Source organism: Puma concolor, chromosome A3, assembly GCF_028749965.1.
Source record: "Puma concolor isolate L17-30 chromosome A3, mPumCon1.1.hap2, whole genome shotgun sequence".
NCBI classification, from domain to species: Eukaryota; Metazoa; Chordata; class Mammalia; order Carnivora; family Felidae; genus Puma; species Puma concolor.
In genome coordinates this window covers 82287577-82303154 of record NC_141669.1, presented here as the reverse complement: position 1 = coordinate 82303154, position 15578 = coordinate 82287577, and the positions used below count along the sequence as shown (strand labels likewise).

The window sequence follows — 15578 nt, the reverse complement described above, 5'->3', positions numbered from 1 at the left end:
GAAGTGGCAGGTCCAGTGGGCCCGAGGATTAGGAAGGTGAGAGGTGGCAAGGCCCTTGACGAGCACATAGTAAGGAAGTTCTGTGTCAGGGCATGTACTTTCTAAGGCCATCTGTACATATATTTGCCAAACTGCATGCTATAAAGGTTGTAGCAGCTTAGCTTGCTTCCCCCACACCCCGTCTACCACCGGCAGTGTAGTTCTGAGCAGGTTGAATTCCTAGAACATTCTTTCTCTTGAGCCAGGATCTCAAGGATCTGCTTTTTTTAGTTTCCACTTGGCTGAGTATTTGCCTTGGACCTGACCCATGGCAGGTCTACAGATGCTTCATGTTCTTGTGCTGTATTGCCCACAGAAGGTCCCCTGTGTAAGCAGCGGTTCTTTCCAGTGCTGCTTTTCTTGGGTTAGGGAAGAGAGAACGGGGAGGGGCTTGGGCTTGTGGTATTGATTTAGATACTTAGGCCTCTTCTGGGAGTTATGTGGGCATCCTGCACTGTGATATTGACTCAACCATATTTAATATTTTATTGTGTCTTGAGCATTGAGAAAGGATCCCTGCCCAGGGTTTTAAGTCTCAGATAAAGCACAAACAAGAACTGTAGGAAGGGCCTGGACGGCACCAGGACGTGGGCAGGGACAGGAAGAGTGGCCTGCAAGAACGATTTATATCTTCATTTGATTTCGGCTGTTTGCACGGCAGGATGGGGAGATATAGGAGAGCTTTTGAGAATAATTTTTTTTTCTATTTGCTTTTAAGCAGAGGTAGAAGAGCTAGGTAGAGAATGCCATGGGTGAGCAATATTATTTGGCAGCAGATCTGTGGATGATTGTGGTTAAAAAAGATAAGCAATAAGTTGTTACTATTTTTTAACTGACATGCCATGAATTTCAAGGCTTTATGGACTTTACTGGCCTCACTGGATAAAAGACACATGATGAGAGTGCGACGAGCACTTGTTTAGAAGAGGGTGAGGAGGACTATGCCCTGTCTTTCAGGTTGGAGCTCAGATGCCCCCTCCAAGAGACCCCACACACACCCCCTGCCAACCGCTCCCCCCACTCTGCTGGTGGAACCCCTCCAGCACTTACCTGTGCTGTCACTCAACTTTCTTTGTTGTCTACCTCTCTAATGAAAATAAAAGTTTTCTTAGAGTCCTGCTCACTCACTGACACCTGCTCACTCACTGACACCCTCCAGTGTCCAGGGTAGATAGAGCCTGGTATTCAGCAAATAGTAGGTGTGCAAATAAGCGAAAGCAGTCAAGTAGGGACTCTGGCTTTAGGGATGAGTAAGTAGTCGGTTACTCAGAAAAGGTGATGGGTTCAGCACGTCAGTGTCCTGTATGTGAGGAGTGAGAGAGGGGGCACGAGGTCACAAACAAGACTTCTCGGCCTTTTCTGAGAAGCCACGGCAGGGAAATTCTATGGCTGGGTGAGGGCCTGGGTCAGGAGCTCTGTAATGAGCCACCAGCACCATTGACAGTAGAAAAACTTGTGAAGGAGGGATCTTGCTTTCTTTAAAAACAGAAGGAAAGAAAGAAAGAAAGAAAGAAAGAAAGAAAGAAAGAAAGAAAGAAAGAAAGAAAGAAAGAAGAGAAGAAAGAAGGCATTTTTCTTTTTTTTACTGTGGTAAAACATATATAACCTAAAATTTGCCATCTTCACCATTTTTAAGTGCACAGTTCAGTGGCATTAAGTACGTTCACATTGTTGTGCAACCATCTCCGCTGTCCATTTCCAGAAATTCTTCATCTTCCCAAGCTGAAACTCTGTCCATTAAGCACGACCTCCCCATTCCTCTCTCCCTGCCAGCCCCCTCCCCAATACACTATACTTTCTGTCTCTGTGAGTTTGACTACTCTAGGTCCCTCATATAAGTGGAATCATACAGTATTTGTGTTTTTGTAACTGGCTTATTTCGCTTAGCATAGTGTCCTCAGGGTTCATCCATGTTGCAGCAGGTGTCAGAATTTCCTTTTTCTTTTCTTTTTTTTTTTTTATGACCGAGTAACCTTCTATTGCATGTCTACTTTCCCTTTGATATTGGATATAATGATTGGTGCATGAGTAGAAAGCAAGGACGTGGTGTGGGGAACCAGGAGAGTCAATTCCCGGAGCCAATTCCCGGACCGGGTTGGCTCACTCACTGGTGAGCCAATTCCCGGACCGGAAGGAGGGAAGAGTAGGGGGAGGAGATGAGAGGTCTAGGGCTCCAGCCTGGGGTGGGCCAGCTTCTGACTGAATTGACACCTAAGCGTGAAGAGCTCATGGGGACCCTGGAAGAGCAAGGAGACTTTGTTGGGGTTTCTCATCTGATGTCTCAGCCTGTGCTTTATACTGCAGTTGAAAAGTCCAGGCCATGCCTGGCTGTGAGTTAGCGATTTATCATTTCGTGTTCCTGTTAGTAGGTGACTCTCTGTACTATTGCTGTGCCAAGTTTTCACCTTTCTAGTAAGGTCTAGGCCCATGGTTTTGAGGGAAAGGGAGAGCAGGAAAATGGGGGAAAGGTAAGCAGGTGGGCATGACGATGCCATGACACATTTCTTACACCAGTAGAGTACAGAGATTTTCAAGCAGACCAGGACGAGGTGCCCACCTGGGTGGGCAGAGGCGTACCTGCCTCTTGAGAGGGAGTAAGTGGGTAGTTTGAAAAAACTTAGTTAATATTTCAATTTGGAAAATGAAAAAAAAAAATACAAGACTTTGAAATTTCCAAGTTCCATTAAAGGAAGCTGTGGTAGTGTTGCTAACAAAATATGTGGCATAGGTTTTTAAAAATTGAGAATCACAGCAGTTAGGCTTTCCAGCTTAAAAAATACTTTCCTTTCACACACTTTCCTTATTTGTTCCTTTTAACAACGTATAGGTATGTATAATTGCTGACTTTGGAGAGGGAGGAAGCAAGGCCTAAGTTGCTTAGTAAGTTGCCAGGGCCACATCTTGCATCGAGTGCCTCACTGGGTAGCTCAGGCACAGGTCCTTCTAGAACGTTCTCTTCAAGTGTTCTTTCTGATGTTTCTTATCTCTGCCCTTGACCGTGGCTGGCGTTTTAGTTTCTTGTATTCTGCATCACTGTTTGCTTTGTCTTTGGAGAGAGAATTTTATTACAGGAGGAAATGTTCCAGGGTGGATCAGATTAGTGTCTTGGTGAACTTGGTGCCAGGGCAGCAAAGGAAGTGCCAGCCAGATCTTTTTTCAAGAACAGAACTCACTGTGCACTTCAAGGAAAAACTGGGAGGCAGCCCTGCAGGAGGAAAGTAAGAACTTTTTTCTGGGTGCACACTCTGAGGTCACTCAGTATGAGTTGTCACATTTGTTTTTAGTTGCTTGGGATTTCCTTCAATAATACTAACTGGCGTTTTCTGTGTAGGATTTACACTTGGAAATGGCTGAGACATGCCATGGCTAATGCTTCTTTTCATTTGAGGAGTTTCTGTCACCAGGCTCCTACTGGTTTAAATAATTTTGCTTATGCTCAAATAATTAAACTCACTGAAGATGTTTGTCCATGAGGGATGTTGCTTATAATTATTTTTAAAAGCAAGAAAATCCTGAGTGTAACTTTTAGACTTAGTAAATTGAAGGTCAAAAGTCCTATTTAAAAAACCCATGCTTTCAACCTGGGTAGACACTTGCAGACCACACTGTCTTGCGTTCTCCAGGTAGCCATGGCCCCCTGCCTCTCTTGCAACAGGCCCTGTTTCTTCCACTTGAAATAATTCTTCCCCATGAAGTCTCTCCTTACCTAAGTCCTGATTTGTTGCTGGACATACTTCAGAATAGATATGACCTGCATTGAATCTTAGAGTTGTGAAGCTGGGAATCAGACTTCTCTCTGGCATCTCACAGATTGTCTGACATCAGCACAGAGCATGACCTGTTGGACAAAAGAAACCACCTGGAGAGGATCTTCGCAGACATCTGGTTTCATCTCTTCCATTTTAGTAGATGTGAGGAGACTGACCGAGGCCGATGGGTTTCAAAATAAGATGACTTTTGTGAATGGCTTTTTATTAAATGATTCCTTAATGGTCAAAAACAAAGGCAGAGCTTGGGAGCAGAAGCCTCCAGACTCCCTGGGGTGCCCAGAGCTCTGCCTCTCCCTCAGGTCTTGCTGGTCTGGGTGTGTTGTCTGATTGGGGTCACCCTGGTCTCCATGCCATCGAAGCTGTTTGCAACCTGAGGGCTCACTTTAGGGCTTGCTGTTGCCCTGGCTTCTTGGACTTAACGCTGTGAACCTGATGTATCTGAGTGGCCTGGGCGTGGGAGTGATCCTGATTGAAAAAATAAGGAAATTCAGGGAGTGTGAAGTCCTCCACCCTGTTTTCTTGCTCTGTTTTCACTTCTGATTTTACAAAATACTCTTCCTCAGGTGTGGAGGTCAGTTTATCCAAGTTGATGACTTGTTTTTGATTTTAAAGTGTTTCTCATTGTGAGGATTTTCAAACATACCCCAGAGGAGTGAGGATATTATAATTACATCCTCCAGGCCCATGCGTGGGGATCAGAACACAGGTGCATTCGGGTCATGGTTTTCCCCACTTTGCTTTATTTCTTATTCTCTGCCTTCTCCTCACCCCTCTGATGTGTATTTTAAAGCAAATCCTAGAAATTGATATTTCACCTCTACATATTTTAGTAGAGATCTTTGAATCTATGGCCATTTTTTTGCCCCTACAATGGCATCGTTAAACTTGTGGAGTTAACTGGGACTCTCTGATGTCATGTGCACTCTCCATCCCAAGTCTGCATGTCTGCTTAAAGAGTCTTTCATAGGTCTGGATGGTTCTAATCCACATTCAAGAAGGACCACACACTTCATTGGGTGGTTGTGTCTCTTGTCTCCTTTAGTCGGGAAACCCTCCCCCACCCTGCTTTTTTCCCCCAAGTCATTGACTTAGTGAAGAAATTGAGTCAGTTTTTACATAGAATGTCATGTATGCTACGCTTCTGTTTGTAGGGCTCACCTCCTTGTATGTCCCCCAGACTGGGGGGTACTTGGAAACGTTCAGTTAAATTCAGGTTTAGTGTCTTTAAATTTTATTTATTATTATTATTTTATTTTGTTTTTTAAAGAGAAAGTGCGAGTGGGGGAGAGGGGCAGAGGGAGGGAGAGAGAGAATCTCAAGCAGGCTCCACACCCAGTTCAGAGCCGATGAGGGTCTCCATGTCACGACCATGAGATCACGACCTGAACTGAAATAGAGTTGGACTGATTAACCAGCTGGGCCATCCAGATGCCCCCAACAGTTTTAAAAAAAAAAGATACCTGATAGGAGGTTCCACATCTTTTATACCATGTCCTCTCAGCAGGCATGTATCCCCTGCGTGTCCTACTCTTAGTGATGCTTAGACCAGCTAATGAGTTCAGGTGCCCCTTTTCCTTGCCTTCTTCCCCTTCAGCCTTTCATCTAGTGGTTTCACCTATTGTAAACACCTGCCCAATTAACTTTTTCTCTACATGTCATAAAGTGGTGATTCCTACCCCCCTAATTCAATTTGTGCTTTCACAGCCCTGAGCTTCAGCTTGACTGTGTAGAAGAACTTTAATTCCTTAACTGGGTTTACTTGTTCACCCTGAGATGTGGTACATTCAGGAAAGAGGGGAGGAGAATGCTGATGTTGGTGCTTTACTTGCCTATTAGCGTGAGGATTGGGTGCCCTGGTGATTTGCAGTGGTGGCAGTGAATTGTTTCAGGTTTTTCCTTCTTCCCACCCTCTCCCTTTTTAGTATTGTTTTAAAGTTTAAAGTGCTCCTCACTCCCAATATTTTATCATGAAAATTTTCAAAGTACAGGAAGTTGGGAGGATTGTACAGTGCACAGTAGACGCCAGGAGTTTTTATACATCCAGTGTGCATCTGTTAATTGTAGTCCTTTGTCATTGTGCTTGTCAGGCTCATCTGCCCCTTGGAGCCCTTTCCTGTGGCTTCCGGCACGTGGTCCTGCTCCCAGTCACCTTTGAGTGCTTCTTTGTTTTCTGACCAGTGAGATGTTAAAGGTTCATCTTGTGCATTTTTCTGCCTCTTGTGTGGATCCGCCATTTTTCCAGTAGCCCTTGGTTCCTTTTAGTGGAGAACGGTATATAGGGGCCACAGTCTGGTGTAGGGTCCTTCATTGTTACTGGGTTGCCACTGCTTCTAAGGCTTTTCCAATAAGCATGAGCTAAGAAGTGTGTGTTATGAAAAAACATAAATCATGAGTTCATATTTTTAAAAAAATTTTTTAGGTTTATTTATTTTATAAGAGAGAAAGAGTGTGAGCAGGGAAGGGGCTGAGGGAGAAAGGGGGAGAGGGAGAATCCCAAACAGGCTCTACACTGTCATTGCAGACCCTGATGTGGGGTTCAAACCTACAAACTTGTGAGATCATGACCTGAGCCAAAATCAAGAGTTGGATGCTTAACCAGCTGAGCCACTCAGGCACCCCAATTATGAGTCCATATAAATTTTCTAATTCAACTGTAAAACTGCATAGTTATAACTTAGCTTTGATTTTATATTTTTCTCTTATACATTGAAAATCTTGATTTCTAACAATACATAATTTTCTGACTATCTCACATCTACATCCACATACATATTATTTCTAAATAATACCAATATTAACAGTAAGAGTGCCGGATGAAATTTAAGCTTTTGCAGCCCTGTTTGGCCTTAGAATATATTTAATTATGGATGTATAGTCAACATTGTTTAAAATACCTATTTTCTCTGTGTAATCATTTCAATAACCTGATAAGTCTATCCATTTACTTAAATTAGGGATTACTTTTTTCCTTTATTGGTTTAACCTTAAAAAAAAAAAGGAAAACTCTTTTTTGATTCCTTAATCAAACCTATAAAATCTGTAAACAAGATATGTGTAAAGGAGCCAGGCTTTCACTGCTGTCCCCTCCCTGCCTCCTTCCCTCTGCTATTAGGAAACCTGTCTTTTTCTGACTTAGGTTTCTACTGTTTTGTTTTACAAATATACGATACATTCTCCCACCCTGTTTTTACAAAGGTCACACATACTATGTTCTGTCCCTTGCCCTTGTTCATTTAGGGACATATCCTGGAAATCATTCCATATCAGAGAGCAGAGATTATCTTCTCCTTTGTTTTGTCTTTCATTTTGTAGGAGTACCATAGTTTATTCAGCCTGTTCCCTAATGAAGGCCATTTGTGGTGTTTTCATCCCTGGCCATGGCAACGTCTCAGTGAGTAACGTGGCAAATAGTTTTGTACCTTTACTGCTGAATCATTGGGCTAGATCACCCTTTCAATCTCGCAATCCCATCTCTAGTAAATGAATATGAAGCTTTGTTTAGATATTACTAAATTCCCCTCCCTCCCTTAGATTTGTGCATTGGAAAACATTACCATCAGCAATGGATGAAAGTACTTGCTTTCCCAGATTTCATCATTGGATCTCTTGTCAAACCTCTGGCTTTCTGTCAGCTTCATAGGTGTTTCTGCATATTTCTCATTTGCTGTCCTTTTATTATGAGGACGTTGAGTGCTTTTCATGTTTAGGGCTGTTTTCAGAAACTCCTTGTTCTTATCCTCTGCTTTTTTCTATTAGGTGGTTCTTTTCTTCCCCTTAATTTTTAGGCATTGTCTCTGTATTAGGAATATTAGTCCTTTACCTGGGAAATGAAATTACAAAAATCTTTTTCCAGTTTGTCATATCCTTTAGTGGCTTTGCATTTGATGTGTTTTACCTCCTAGAGGTTTTTTTAATGTAGTGGGATTTAGAATGCCCTTCTTTTATACTTTGTGATTTTGAGGCATGGTTAGGAAGGTTTTATTATTCCCAAGTTATACATGAATTCACTAATTTTTTTAAAGTACTTGTAAATTAACTTTTTTTTTAAATTAATACTTTTAAAGCTGTTCTTCTATGTCTTCTGGCTTGCGTTGTTTCTGACAAATCTACTGTCATTCTTTGTTGCTCTATAATTATTGTCTTTTTTTCTTCTTTATCACTGGCTTTCAGCAGTTGCAATAGATATGCATTTACGTGATTTTTCTGGATGCTTTTTCTGCTTCGGGTTTGTTGAGATACTTGGATCTATGTGTTTATAGTGTTCATCAAATTGGAAAAGAATTTTAGCTGTTTTTTCCAATATATACATATTTTTCTGTTCTCTGGCCTCTGTTCTCCCCCCCCCCCACCCCCCCTGGGGCTCCAATTAGTAGACTGCTTGCTGCTGTTCCACAGCTCACTGATGCTCTGTTATTTCTCTTGTTAATCCCTTTCCTTCTGCTTTTCATTTTAGTTTTTAATCACTATGTCCTAGTTCCCTACTCTTTTTTTTTTTTCCTGTAATGTGTAGTTTACTTTTAATCCCATTCGTGTATTTCTGATTTTAGACACTGTTTTTCCATCCCTAAAAGTTTGATTTGGTTCTTTCTCTATATCTTTCATGTGGTCTCTCACCATCCTCATGTGTTCCTCTGCTTTTTGAATATTTGGAGTATATTTATAATGGCTGTTTCTGTCCTTGTCTACAGATTATTTTATCTATGTCCTTTCTGGTTCCATTTCTATTGATTTTTTTTTCCTTTGGTTAATGATCAAATTTTCTTACTCCTTTGCTTCTAATTCTGAGAAGTGTTTCTTTTTTTTTTTTTTTTAATTTTTTTTTCAACGTTTTTTATTTATTTTTGGGACAGAGAGAGACAGAGCATGAACGGGGGAGGGGCAGAGAGAGAGGGAGACACAGAATCGGAAACAGGCTCCAGGCTCCGAGCCATCAGCCCAGAGCCCGACGCGGGGCTGGAACTCACGGAGCGCGAGATAGTGACCTGGCTGAAGTCGGACGCTTAACCGACTGCGCCACCCAGGCGCCCCAACTGAGAAGTGTTTCTAATGGCACTAATACAAGGACATTTTAATGACTGTTTCAATTGCAAATTAAAAATATTTTACTTTCAGTTTCAGGGAGGTTGGTCTTTTCACTTATTGCAAATACTTTTAGGGACTTAATATGAAGGCAGAAAAGGTCAAGGAAATTACGTAAAAGTATTTAAAACTTATTTTCTTAAGCCATAGATGTGTATGTGTGAAAATACTGTCAGTCATGATGACGTGATGTTGATATTGGGCTTTCACAGGTTTCTGTAAAGATGCTGCTTCAGGCGTGGATTAGATGTTAGAATATCCACTTGAAGAATGTGAGGTTTCTGTAAATTAAAGGCTTTGGTTCAATCCTCTCCCCTGCTCATTTGTGATTTTTACTCAAATGCTGTTTCTGAGTTACTCTGTATACGATGTGTTAAATGAAATTGAGAAATGGTAGTGTTGCTTTTAATTAGCCCCTTTATGGTCCATATGGCTTTTAGTCCAGGCATTTGACGGTAGACATTTAGTGTTTGGACAATAGAGAAATGTACTATTTCAAAGGAATAGATCTGAGCTATGCACATGGAATGCCCATTCATTGTAAATTAGGATTTAGATGGCCACGAAAGACCCTTAATTCATTTGGGTAGTTATTAAGCAGAGAGAAACAGTTGCGTTTTAAAACTGAAGCTTGGGTCATGTTATTTATGGCTGTGTTTGTGCAGAAGCTGTAGGTATAGACAATGAGATGCTTGTTTTATTTCCTGAAAACCTCCCTGGAGGAAACCTAGGCGAATAAATACTGTGTGTGAGTTTGAAAGTGACTCAGCTCTTGGGAACTGCCCACCTAGCTCCCCAGGCTCCCATCTCCACTGTGTGTTACGATAGTGTGAGGCCTTAGGAGCCCCGAGACGTGCCTTGAGCTTGGCTCTTCTCTGCCCTGAGTTTTCTTACCCAGAAAATAATACCACCTACCTTGTGCTATTTTTATTAAGATAAACAATGTCAAGTGTATGACATATCTACAAAATGCCTGGGAACATGCTAAGAATTCAGAAAATGTCCTGTGTCTACCACCTACGGCTGTTCTGCCTTAGAGTTGGTAATTTATAAATCATCATGGTTGTTTGATCTGTGCCTAATTGGGGCTTCTAATCCTGGATTTTAGTTTTGCATCGGCATTTATAAATCTGATTTGAGTTCTTGTGTGGGTAATGTTTACGATCCTCTGAACTTTAATTTTCTTGGGAAATAGAAGTCTTATTTTGTCTTAATAAAACAGGGTATAATTTTACCATTTGGACTTCTGTTAAAATCCACAGTATTCCTATAAAGTGTGGTTTTAAACAGCTATATTGGCCTCCTAGGGCTGCCACAGACTGGGTGGCTTAAACACCAATATTTATTGGTTCTCAGTGCTGGAGGCTGGAGGTCCATGATCCAGGAGCTGGCGGGATTGGTTGTTCCTGAAGCCCTTCCCCTTGGCTTGCAGATGGCTGCCTTCTCCCTATATCCTCACATGGTCATTCCTGGTGTCTCCTTCTCTTCTTTTTTTTCTTTTTTTTTTTTTAAAGTGGACTTTTTTTTTTAAGTTTGTTTATTTACTTGGCAGGGGGAGGGGCAGAGAGAGGAGATAAAGAATCCCAAAGCAGGCTCCATGCTGACAGCGGGGCTGACAATGCTGGGCTCAAACTCACGAAACCATGAGATCATGACCTGAACCGAAATCAAGAGTTGGACGTTTAACCAACTGAGCCGCCCAGGTGCCCCCCTTCCTCTTCTTAAAAGGTCACTGAGTTCTCTCCAACCCAGGCGCCACCCTTATGACCTCACTTAACCTTAATGACCTCCTTCAAGTCCCTGTCTGCAAATATGGTCATTTTAGGGGGTTAGGGCTTCAGCATATGCATTTGTCTGGGGCAAGGGATACACTTCAATCCAGAACAACTCTCCTCCGTCTTGGTTTTGGAAGACCTGTAGCAGAAGCAGTGGGAATATTGCTATGTTGTTCATTTGTAGACTTTTTATCATTCTGCCTCTTCAGTGGTGACACTTTCTCATGTTCTTATTTTTCTCTTTACACTTCCTGCCACTCGTATGTCTGTGGTGTGGTGGCTTTCCAACTTTTTTTTTTTTTTTTAATGTTTACTTATCCTTGAGGGGGCAGAGGTTCCGAAGCGGGCTCTGCACTGACAGCAGAGAGCCTGATGCCGGGCTCAAACTCACAAACCGTGAAATCGTGACCTGAGCCGTAGTCGGATGCTTATTAGCCACCTAGGTGCCCCTCCAACATTTTTTGAGCATGACTCACAGACAGAAAAATATTTATGTATGTGTGCTTACCTCTAAAAAATACTTTACAATCAGTGGTTGCCCTTATAAAGTGACACGTATTCTCTTTTTCATTTTTTCAAAAGCTATTTTCTGTTGGGTTACTTTGTGTAATTTGGGAAGCCTGGCTACAGCATCGATTCAGAACTTTGGTGTGTGAGCTCTGTTAGTGACTTTCCTTTTTAGTCCTTTGGGGCCGAGGACATGCAGTTGGTTTGCACTGATTTATAGTATTTTGGAAGCCTATCATAAGACTTCTCTGCAGAGGAAATTATAGTTTGGAAAATTTCCCTGCCATTTGGCAACTTTTGTAGGAAATGGAAGACAGTAGGGTGGAAAAGTTTCATCATATTGATTGTCTTGGCCAGGAGAGACATACAGCTATGTCTTCTATTCAACAACAGGGCAGATTGTAATGAAATCTAACTGTGGCTCAGTGATAGATTTTTGTATTTTTATGTGCCTATTTTCTCTTTCAAGGTGTAGGCTTGGTTTTATTTTAGAATTATCTTTCCCTGTCATAAGCTTCTCCCCGTAGGTAGAAGAATCTTTTAAAGAATAGAGGCATACATTTTTGATGACTTTGTCTCAATTCTTAATTCCATGTGCTACACTGTTGGGGCTTGATTATAGTTTTATTCATGGTGTCTGCGGTTATCAGTTGAGGACAACCTCCCTGTTTAGCTGTTAACAATTAACTGTGCTGGACCTGTGAGCTTAATGGGATAAATGAAAACCTGTTTCATGTCATCCAGGAAGGAAGATGCATTCAGGAAATTGGAAAGACTCTTAAGTACAAACACAAAATGTTTTTTTTTTGTTTTGTTTTGTTTTTTTTAAGTGTCAGTCCAGAGGAAGTAATGGACCTAAAGATTATGTAAATGTTACTTTGAAATTGATGGGTTGCTTGGGTGGCTCAGTCAGTTAAGCATTCAACTTCCGCTCAGGTCATGATCTCGTGGTTTGTGCGTTCAAGCCCCGTGTCGGGCTCTGTGCTGACAGCTCAGAGCCTGGAGCCTGCTTTGGATTCTGTGTCTCCCTCTCTCTCTGCCCCTCCCCACTCTTACTTTGTCTCTCTCGCTCTCTCTCTCAAAAATAAACATTAAGAAAATTAAAAAAAAAAAAAGAGATTGAAATGTAGCTTGTTAGGGGAGGGCCCCAGAGTACTTCAGGGTTGTAGAGAATGAGTTCATACCCTGCTCTTGCCTTTCATTCTATATATTTGACCTCGGAGAGGTACTTGAGCCACCATTTCCTCATCCAGTCTTCATTACACAGCAGTGACCTAGTCCCTGGAACAGAAAGGTTGCAAAGGTGAGTCTTCTCCTTTCTCTTGTTCTTCCTCATTCTGCCAAGGTCGGTCTTTTCTTTTCTTTTCTTTTCTTTTCTTTCTTTTCTTTCTTTCTTTTTCCAAGAAAGAAGGTCTCATACTCAAAAGATTGGTGACCAGTAAAGATAATTTTTCTCATTTATTCTTTGCTTTTATTAAAAATACCCTCACCAGGGCGCCTGGGTGGCTCAGTCAGTCAAGCATCCAACTCTTGATTTCAGCTAAGGTCATGAGTTCGAGCCCCACATCAGGCTCTGTGCTGACAGTGCAGAGCCTGCTTGGGATTCTCTCTGACTTCCTTTCTCTCTGTCCCTCCCCTGCTCTCTCTCAAAAATAAATAAGCTTTAAAGAAAAAATATTATGACCAGTTGGTTTTATTATAATAGATAATAAAGGACAAAGACGTAGAAAGAGTAAACCTTAAAGAGAAGGGCAGAGGCCCAGGCATCCCCAAGGCACCTGTGCAAGTTTATTGGCTTCAGTGAAGACCCAAGGACTCTCTCGAAATGGTGTGATGTACTGTCTGCCAGCTAGGAAGATGCCATTGCTGACCCACAGATTTAGGAGATGTTTTTTGTGACTAACACCTACACGGTTGCCATTGGAGGATGCTAAATGACAGATACTGAAGCCAAAGGTGGGCAAAACTGACGTCTGCCTGAGGCGCCTCAGTACTGAATGTGAGGAACCACACAGATAGTGTGGGGCCGGAGTTCAGGTACACAACATTTAGAAGCTTCACGAGAGTCATGCTGTGAAACGTGGGACCGCTTGGTTTGATTTTGTTTTAAAAGGATCTTTCCCCCTTGTAAGAGGAATGGAGAGCCTGAGGGGCCAGGGATTCCTGCCACAAGGGCCCCCTGGATGGGAGGGGGTTGGAGAGTGAGAGGATCCTGACCATGCCTGCCCAGAGCTGGCTCTCCTAAACCCCACCTTAAAGAGCAAGACTGGGTTGGTGGCGGGGGGCTGATGGAAGGCTGGGCAGATCACTGGTTGGTATGCCCTTGATGATGTCTCCCTCCCCCATGTTCATACATTGAAGCCTCAGCCGCCAATGTGATAGTATTTGGAGGTTGGACCTCAGGAGCTAATTAGGTTTAGAGAAGGTCCGCAGGGTGGGGCCCCCATGATGGGATTCCTTATAGGAAGAGGAAGAGAGACCAGAGTGCTCTCTCTTTTCCTTATGAAGAATTCTCTTTGATTGCTCTGATGACTCCTTCCCAAGGAGACATCCTAACACAGATGTTCTTGATACTCACTGACCCCAAGTGCACAAGTCTGGAGTGAGTTCTCTGGCATTCTATGCCTGAGGTTTTCTTAAGATCCCTACATGCATCTATAACTCTACAGCGAGGAAGGCTGCAAACAGCATTCACAAAGTTTGGTGTCAACAAAATGCCTATCTGGCTTTTGTGAAGTGGCATGTGGCTCTTTTGACCACTGTGCCTCACACATCGGCAAGCTTATTCTGCACTGGTGTTTGGTAGCCCTTAACCTTTGAAGTTAGAGTATCTCCTGCTTCCCATTTGGGAAATCTGATCCTCTTTAGCTGGGCGTTGTATCTGTTTCCGTTCTACACACACCTGATGCACATGTGCCTTTTCTTGTCCAGGACCATGCTTGCTTCAAGTCAGGGGACTTTTTGGAGCACGTGCTGTGTGCCAGGTCCTTCACTAGGAGCTGACAAGGTCACCGTACCAAGAGTACTAGGAGGCTCCTTGAGAGGAAATACTAAAATAACTAAGCTTTTTGGTAACAGTGTTGCCTAATGCTTCAGTAATGGAGTGTTTTTTTTTTTTTAATTGGCTTTGTAAGAAATTAACTTGCTATATAGGACTTAACTTTCTGTGTTTTTTAGCATGCATTATAAAACCTCTTTTTATGAATGTTCTTAAGGGATATGGTTGTGAATGATACGAAGTATAGATGGGTAAACCTGGAGATTTCCTAGGTTGTTGCTGTATTTAATGGTGCCTGTTGCAAAGTGGCGACACCCTTGGGCAACCTGCAGCGCTTTCTCAAGAGGCTCTTTCCTCTGTGAACCTGGGCTGAGGTCCCTCTTGAGGGATCCCTGTTCACACAAGGTAAATAAACCATGTGAGACTGTTGAGAATTGGCCAGCTTCCTGGGGCTTGTTTCCCCCAGAATAGCTGCGTAATTATAAATGTTTCCATCCCTTGAGTGGATGTGGTAGGAAGTCCATGCATCAGTGAGGCTGGCAGGAATGTCTGCACAGCAATCCCAAGAGTGACCTGATTGGTCACCTGGCTCATCCATGTGGCAGTGGACAGGTGTTTGCAAATCCCAGTGCTGTGGTGAGGGAGACCGTGTCTCCGAAGGAGGGGGCCTTCCAAGTCTGCTGTGGCCCAGGATGTGAGAAACCAAAGTGTTTTAATAACAAACACAGCATTCATAATATTTGGCAAATGAGTTCATGTGCTAGGAGTTACTTTTAACCTCGGCATCTTTCTCTGTTCTAATCCAGGTGCAACATTAGAGGAAATAAACCAGCACTGGGACTGGCTGGAGCAAAATCTCCTCCATACTTTGTCGGTCTTTGATAATAAAGATGACATTGCCAGCTTTGTCAAAGGGAAGGTAAAGGTAGGTCCTTTGATTGAAATGCTTCTCCTCATTTCCCCGTCTTTCTTACAGACTTCCATATAATGTTTTGGCCATTGCAGCGTTTTTGACCAGGTTTGAAGTTTTCTCCACTGTAACTGAACATCTTAGCTTTTAATATACAGTCAAAGGAGTTAGACTTGTCACCTGTCAAACTTTGCAGACAGTTGGGCAAAATACACCTGAAATTTAAAGATCCACACATCATTCTCAGGCCCAAGTTTTTGTTAACCTTTACAAAAGTGAAGGTCCTCTTTTGTCTCAGGAAAAAGAAATGTTATGATTTATGTATTTGCAGAGCAAAAAATGTTATTTGACTCCTTTTGTTTTAATTAAAAAAAATTTTTTTTAATGTTTATTGTTGAGAGACAGATAGAGTGTGAGCAGGAGAGGGGTGGAGAGAGAGGGAGACACAGAATCTGAAGCAGGCTCCAGGCTCTGAGCTGTCAGCAGAGAGCCTGATGTGG

The 15578-nt window shown here is 42.4% G+C and overlaps 1 protein-coding gene across 5 annotated transcripts in view; it reads left to right on the top strand.

Moving 5' to 3' along the window:
- The window catches only part of TBC1D8 (TBC1 domain family member 8), a 112816-nt gene that overhangs the window by 45676 nt on the left and 51562 nt on the right, over positions 1 to 15578 (top strand). For all 5 annotated transcript variants that reach the window (XM_086701350.1, XM_086701349.1, XM_086701348.1 and 2 more), the window contains one exon: positions 14975 to 15093. In XM_086701350.1, the coding sequence (XP_086557476.1) occupies positions 14975 to 15093 (119 nt within the window). The remainder of the gene's footprint in view (positions 1 to 14974; positions 15094 to 15578) is intronic.